We start from the raw sequence: 8,254 nt of genomic DNA on the forward strand, positions 1-8,254 counted from the left end.
ATTAGAAAGTCAGACTGTTTACTTCCAAACGCAGCAGATCATATCAAATTTTATAATTTTTACCTTTGAAGAGTCACTGATGCTCACTTTATTGAGCTGAGAATCAAAAATTGCTAGAAAACAGGAAAAAGAAAAAAGGCAATGAGAATGACAGTAGACAAATACTCATGTGTTGTCTTAAACCCATTGCCATCCCTACTCTAGAGAGAAAAATTTGTACTAAATTGCACAGACACATACCTCAATTTACCTGCCATTCAATTAACCCAAATTTTAAGGGAAAAAAGAATAAATGAAGCTGGATATTATTAGCTTTTATCTTATTTTTAAACTTTCAGTTTCAGGTATAACAATGACAAGCAGACAGCTATGTAGGCAAACAGCCTCCAAATCAGGGTTCAAGCTCAAAATATGAGCAAGCATATCATAGCAAAGCAAGGCATACATGAGAACTGAAACTATTCAGGTGGGAACATTCTGTACAGGCGCTAGCTAATAAAATTAACAGTTATATTCATATCTGCCTAATGGATCACTTGTACTAAAAGACTAATGACAAAATAGTTGTGATCAGGTTTGCTATATGATTAAAGCTTAATCAAGTTCTATTATCTCAATCTTGGAGCAACCACGGGTAGCCTTAGGAGTACCATCCTCCTGCTGGTGCATCTTTGCAAACATAGGTTCGCAGATGCTTTTAAGCTCTTCAATTTTCGCCTCAAACTTGACAGCTTCAGCAAGCAAATAGTTCCACTCCAGCCACTGGGTTATCTTCTCAATGGCATCACCCACTTTTCTCTTGTCCTTGTTATTCATCTTCGTTCCACTACCTCTTAAGGTTCCCTTAACCTCGTATATATAATTCTCCAACTTGTTCTTAACTATAGCTGCTTTTTTGCGCTCCTCATCCTCAGCCTTATACTTTTGAGCAGACTTCATCATCTTGTCAATTGATTCCTTTGATAACCTCCCACTGTGATTGGCGATGGTGATTTGGTCCTTGTTGTTTGTGCCAACAAGCTCTGCAGACACAGTTAAAATGCCATCAACATCAATGTTGAAACAGACATCAAACTGAGGGACACCTTGAGGTGCTGGAGGGATATGCAGAGAAAATTGGCCCAATAAGTTGTTTTCATTAGCAATGGGTCTCTCACCCTCATATACTGGAAATTGTACAGTTTTCTGGTTGTCAACCGCAGTACTAACTCTGCTGATCATCTTCGTTGGGACTGGCGTATTCCGAGGAATTATTACTTTCATGTTACCAAAGTATAATTCCATACCAAGGGACAGAGGAGTAACATCCACAAGCACAGAGTTCTTATTACTACCTACACCAGCCAAGATCGCAGCGTGGAATGCAGCTCCAGATGCCACGGCCTCATCTGGGTTAATATTTTTACAAAGCTCCTTTCCATCAAAAAAATCTTGCAACAATTGCTGAATCTTTGGTATTCGGGTTGACCCACCCACAAGAACAACATCATGAATTTCACTCTTTTCCATCTTGGCATCTCTCAAACACATTTGAACAGGTAACATACAATCTTGGAACAAATCCATATTCATCTTTTCAAATCGGGCACGAGTAATGCTACAAGAGAAATCTGCTGCCTCAAAAAGGCAATCAATCTCAATAGTAGTCTCTGTAGTTGAAGAAAGGAGTCTCTTAGCCTTCTCGCAAGCAGCTCTCAGCCTTCCAACAGCCCTACGATTGGCGCTTATATCTTTCTTGTGTTTCCTCTCAAACTCAGCGATACAATGACTCAACAATCTATTGTCAAAATCTCTACCACCAAGGTGGGTGTCCCCACTAACTGCTTTTACTTCAAAAACACCCTTCTTTATTGTGACCAAAGAGACATCAAAAGTTCCACCACCAAGGTCAAAAACCAAAATATTCTTTGTCACATCACTACTAGTACCTTTCCTATCAAGACCATATGCAATGGCAGCTGCTGTTGGCTCATTAATTATCCTCATAACATTCAGGCCAGCAATGATACCAGCATCTTTAGTTGCTTGTCGCTGGGCATCATTGAAGTAGGCAGGAACAGTAACAACAGCATTCTTAACTTCTGAACCAAGATACGCCTCTGATATCTGTTTCATCTTTATGAGAAGCATTGAGGATATCTCCTCTGGAGCAAATTGCTTCTCTTCACCCTCATAAGTAACTACAATCATAAGCTTCTTGAAATCCTCTCCATCAGCAGTAGGAATCACTTTAAATGGCCAGAGCTTAATGTCTTTCTGTACCATTTCATCGCTGAATTTTCTACCTATAAGCCTTTTAGCATCTACAAAATTTAAAAAATAAAGAATCTCATTACCATCTCAAAAATTAATCAAATCTCGTCATTTGGATTCCAATAGTATAAATTATGATACCAACTGAAATTTATCGTCACAAAGGACTACTACAAATAGCTACGGCTAATTACACAAAACACGTCCCCTCTTCAAATTTAAGTTGCAAATAACATGGCAGAAAAAGTTCAAGACGAGTTGACAGATTTTACAAGACACTTGCAAATTATAATTACATATTATAGCTAACAAAGCACTGTGACTGCTAGCTCAGAAACAAAAATCCTCACATCTTATATTCAAGTGTTTAACCTTTACTGCCCTTTCCTTAATTGAAAACTTATGCATTTGTTTAATCTTAATTGTTTTCAATATCAAATTCAAGACCAAAAGCCTAAGAAGACAACCACTTTGACACAAGACAATTTCAATAGTCAAGACTTCGTATTATGCTCAAATAGCAAGCCACTAACTTCACAATAAAATTTCTTTGAGAAAAAAGGCTCCAATTTGTAATCTTCTTTTAAGCAGAAATACTTTACTAAAGTGTTTCCCAGCCAATTCAAACATCATTTAAAATGGAGCAAATTTATTACAATTTAGCTTCAAATTATACTCTTTTAACTGCTAAAGTTAACATAGCCTTAATAACACTTATCTCCTTCCCAACTTCAACTTCACTAATTTAATTGAGCTTTCTATTTCAAAAAACAATACATTCATTTTCCGAACATCTCAAAATAGTCGATCACCATTACTTCCAATTCGACCCAAAAGAGTAATGATCCAAAACAAGATGACCCAAAACATTGTTTGTGCTTCTTTCTTAAACTATGTAGTAAAACAGCAATAATAGCATAATCTCAACTATATTCTTGATTTTTCCATACAACACCAATAATGCAAGAAGAAATCAAATTCAACCAAATACATTTTGTTATTCTTTTTTTTTTTTTTTTTTTTTTTGAAAGAAATACATTTTGTTATTCTAAAGTAAAGGGTATAATTAATTACAACTATTATTATTTTTTTCTTTATAAATTTTCATCATTCCACAAAAATAAATAAAATGAGGGTTTCAAAATAAGGAAAAAAAATGATAAAGCACAAAAATTTAAAGCATAAAATAAGAGGGAAAGAGAAAAACCAAAGATGGTGTTGGTAGGATTGTTTCCGGCTTGGTTGGTGGCAGCCTCGCCAACGAGACGCTGAGTATCGTTGAATGCGACCCAAGACGGCGTCGTACGGTTGCCTAATTCATTGGTGATGATCTCAACGCGGTCTTGTTGTGGGGACCATGCTCCGACGCATGTGTAAGTGGTTCCGAGATCGATTCCTATCGCCGGCCATAATTTTGCTTGTTTTCCTCCGTTCATCTTCCAAACTCACTCCTATCTTTCACGGTTTCACCCAACCTCTGTTTCAAATGGTGAAAATACAAATTTTTTTATTTTATTATTGTGCATTATTTGTTGCGGATATATTTGTTGTGCATATATATGTTTCCTTAACCGTTTGTTTGACTTGTGTTGAGATTTAATAAATTAATGACTTAAAGAACTTTACATAATTAATTAATTGATTAATTAATTTGAGTAAATAAAGTCTAATATTTTAATAAGTATTGACCTAGTACGACTTTAGGCATACCCCTGTTGATTAATAACACCGAAAACAATCTCAGATTGAGGTTCCAGCATTGGCGCCAAAATATGAGTTGTAGCGCCACTCTGTGGAGTGTGGCGCCTGGCGACAGCTCTGTCGTCTGGCACTACACTACACAGTGCGACGCTAGTCCTGTCGTTTTGATGACAGTTCGGATTATTGATTGAGTCATCACCTAGTGTCTAATTAACCAGTTTGCTAAATAATTCGGTTAATTTTTACTGTCAATAATACCTTGTCAAGTAATTAATTGAGTCTAGACACTAAGTCATATAGTCTAGTCACATGGTCATGACACGAGTCTTAACGTACCACCTACACTCACTAGTCTTAGCACACACTTTGAGTATATGTCACCATGACCATGTCTTAGGTTCATGCATGAGTCGGTCTTTTCCGTCATTTGAGTTGGGGGTACATTCTATTCCTAATTCTTCATATCCCTCCATCAACATCATTTTTCTTCACATTCTATTCCAATCTTTCTTCACTTCCTCCATCCATTGCATGTTGAATAAAGTTTGAGTCAAATAATTAACAATGAATATCCCCAAATTCCTTTTCCACAGTACTTGGTCAAGGAGAGAAGGGCGATTAATCAAGGATAACCTCTTTATTCAAGTCTTACTTTTTGATAAACCGATTCGTCAAAAGAGGAAGGCTAAAAAGATAATGGCAAGTCAAGAAGAGGTCAATGAACTTAGGAATCAATTGAATGACGTGACTGAGGTGTTAAAGGCTTTAACCCTCAAAATTGATGACCCTGTGAAGCAACAACAAATGAACCTCATGCAAGAAAGTTTGAGAAAGCTATCTAGTGACTATAAATTTCAGGGCATGAGTTCACAAGGGGTCTCGCTGGACAAGGAACTTCTTCCACATAAGTTCAACGCCACTGACATTCCTAAACTCAAAGCAACAGATAACCCTTACTTTCATCTAAGAACCTTTGAAACTATAATGAGCATTAAGGGCATCGATAAGAAGGTTTTCCCCTCTCTGTTCTCACTATCTCTCGAGACCGTTTGCCAGCAATGGTTCTTTTCTCTTGACAAAGAGAAAACCTCTTCTTGGGAGTCGATAACAAACGCTTTCATAGTTAGATATAAGTGCAACATCCAAGACGAAACAGACCACAGACAACTTGAGATGTTAAAACAAAAAGAAAACGAAGGGTTCACTTCTTTCTTCAACAAATGGAGGGAAACTTCTGCTAATATGGTCAAAACTCCCACTGAAAAGGAATCGGTGAGGATGTTTATCAAGAATCTCCAAGGGAAGTATTCAAAGCACTTAAAGTACCAACACAACTTGAATACTTTCAAGGCTGAAAGATAATAGTGCGAGAGGAAAGAAGAACGACCATCCTTCTTCTTCCTCTCCCATTAATGAAGTACATACTACGAACACCTCTAAATCACGAATCCAAAGGTCAAAAAGGGTGTTCACTCCACTTGGTATGAGTTATGAAACGACTTTTGAGAAACTACACCACAAAGGACTAGTCATGCCCGTAGAGCCCATCAAAGATCCAGTTCCAGAAGCCAGGCCACCTAAGTGGGACCCTAATAAGCACTGCAAATATCACCAAGGAAAGGGTCACGACACTGAGGAGTGTTGGAAACTCAAAGAAGCTATTCAAGATTTGATCGATAACAATGAAACTTCCGAGATTCTAGCCATCGAAGAAGATCAGACATCCTTTGATCCATCACTTCTTATCACACCTGTAGGAGAGCCCATGATCGAGACAGCTTATATAACCTCTCTCGATGAAGTGGCCATAATTGAGGAGGATGAAAGTCTTTTCTTAGATAATACCAGGGAAGGCTCGTCAAGTCTAAAAGAGGATGTTCGAAAACTACAAGATGTCGTTGCCATGCTCTTGAATGTGGTAGAAGGACTAGCAAATCGGGTGACGGTCATCGAACAAAATTCTCGCCAAGGGTTTAATGAAGAACTCAATGCTCCTAAGCCACGGGTAAAACAGACTATTGAAGAATACACACCAATAGGAATGACTTATAATGAAGCTTTTGACTGCCTTCGTGATCAAGGTCATATTCACTCCATTGGTCCCTGTCAAGACCCTCCATCTGAAAAACGTTTTCCCAATTGGGATCCAAATTCCTATTGTCGATACCATTGAGGTCGAGGTCACACTACCAAAAAGTGTCTCGCCCTCAAGGATCGTGTTCAAGACTTCATTGATTCAAATCTCCTTCATGTTCCTCCGCGCGACAAGAAGGCCAAGATTAGTAACGATAGTAACAGTGGATGTAAAAGGAAGAAGAACGACTATCCTTCTTCTTCCGAAAACACCTACTCTAGTAACAGTATTGGTACTTTCGACCTTAATGAGATCTTAGGATTTAGAAAGCAACAAAAAAGGGATTTTACCCCTATTGGAATTAGCTACGATGATGCTTTCGATCGACTCCATGCCAAGGGACTCATTACTCCTATTGGACCTCTTCAAGATCCCCCACTTGAGAAGAGAGTGCCTAGTTGGAATGCAAATGTGCACTGCAAGTACCATCAAGGTAGGGGTCATGCTACTGAGAGCTGTTGGAAGCTAAAAGAGGTTATCCAACATTTGATTGATAATAACAAGCTTCCCATACCTCCAGTTAACAAGAAGAGCGAGTGATGATAAAGCAAACAATACAAGACATAAGGCGAGCTTCAAACGACGAGATTTCATGACATCTTTTTTTTTTCTTTTTCTTTATTTATCCTTTCCCCAATAAGTCTAGCATAGGCACCTTTCTTCTCCCTTAGATTAATTTTGTAGATTCTTTCTTTTTTCCTTTTTAATAAAATGAACATTTATTCTCTTACATATGATCATTTCATTATATTGCATTAAAAAAAAAAAAAAATCCATGTCGAACTAAACACAAGGTATACCAATGATTTGAGGCACCCCTTGTAGCCACATCATATCTCCTTTCACCTTTCAAATATACAATCCTTTCTTCATAAACCACTTTGAGCCTCGTCTAACGATAGACCTTTCTTTCTTCAACCTACATCTACCTAACCTTGGGATGGGATAGTGTGCAACTTATGCAGTTTTCAATATCATAAAAAGCTTGAGTGATTTCAAAAGATCAAAATAAATAAAAAAAAATAAATAAATAAAAGTGTACAAAAGGGTAAGTGTTCCAATGTCTTTTACATGAAAATATCTTTGATAAGAACACGTCTCAGATTGCGTCTCTTATCGAGTGCTCGGTACCGTGCCTGAGAAACATGAATGTCAAGTGAGTGATAGACCGCATGATCGGGATTGCCCACACTTATTAAAATGAAATAAATGCTAAAGCAAAAAAAAAAGAAGAGAGCTAAAAAAGAGAAGCAAGCCTCAAGCATAAAAATATAAAGACTCAAAAGCAAGGTTGCACACCTTGGGGGCTTATCTAGGGTCTTGAGCCTTTATCCCTTTCTTCTATAACCTTTAGCCTAACCACGTTACAACCCTTCAAAATACCTTTTTGAGGTATACACACACTTGTGCGAGGTTCGGCTAGAGCTACGTTCGGCATGATTCCTAACGGATACGTAGGCAACCTCACATCGAGATGCGGCCGTAATAAAAATGTATTCATATTCACATTCACACACTTACACCATGATCATATCAAGGGATTTCCTATGCTCATCCCTATCCATGTAGAGCTAGACTTGGGGGCTTGATCCCTACATCATTAGCTTACCTAGCCTAAGAGTCACCACCATTTGACTCTTTTCAATATATTTTCCCACACACTTAGCCTTTGCAGCCTAACTTAAGTATCACTTTCACACACATCACAAATACATGACCAAATATACTTTCCCTTAGGAACCCTTTGTCATGGAATCTTAACACACCGTTGAAGCATGCCTTGTCATATCAACATCACTCATCAATCATAATTGTCATTGCATCACGAAGTATGAAGTGCTTAGCTTCCGTGCCTAAGTTACCCAAATGCTTTCATCATTGAGTCAACCATTGAGATAGCCTAGGATGGGTTAATCCTTGCACCTTGAGAGATAGTATCAAACAACATTTGGCTAAGCTCATTCAACATGCACCTTCAAAAACTTCGCTTCTTTCTTTTTTTGCGTCTTTCTTTTTCGGGAGAAAGTCAATACCCTCCACCAAAATGACGGAAATTTTTGCTTTTTTGCATTTTCGAGTCGCACGATCACATTACAATGCACACACGAGTCATGTACACATTGAGTCATGTCGTGTCATATCACTTTTATTTGATTCTAACACATG

At 37.8% G+C, this 8,254-nt stretch overlaps 1 protein-coding gene across 1 annotated transcript; it reads right to left on the minus strand.

Annotated features, from left to right (window-relative positions):
• Nucleotides 1–352: 352 nt before the first annotated feature.
• LOC145637932 (heat shock 70 kDa protein 18-like) lies at nucleotides 353–3,763 on the minus strand. The gene is made up of 2 exons (XM_081688932.1): nucleotides 3,461–3,763; nucleotides 353–2,303 (listed from the first exon to the last, which is right to left on the minus strand). Exons 1-2 carry the CDS (start codon nucleotides 3,687–3,689, stop codon nucleotides 595–597), a joined length of 1,938 nt encoding a protein of 645 aa, XP_081545058.1. The 5' UTR covers nucleotides 3,690–3,763; the 3' UTR covers nucleotides 353–594.
• Between the last annotated feature and the right edge of the window lie 4,491 nt (nucleotides 3,764–8,254).

The sequence above is a fragment of the Chenopodium album genome, chromosome 7 (genome assembly GCF_948465745.1).
Source record: "Chenopodium album chromosome 7, dcCheAlbu1.1, whole genome shotgun sequence".
NCBI classification, from domain to species: domain Eukaryota; kingdom Viridiplantae; phylum Streptophyta; class Magnoliopsida; order Caryophyllales; family Amaranthaceae; genus Chenopodium; species Chenopodium album.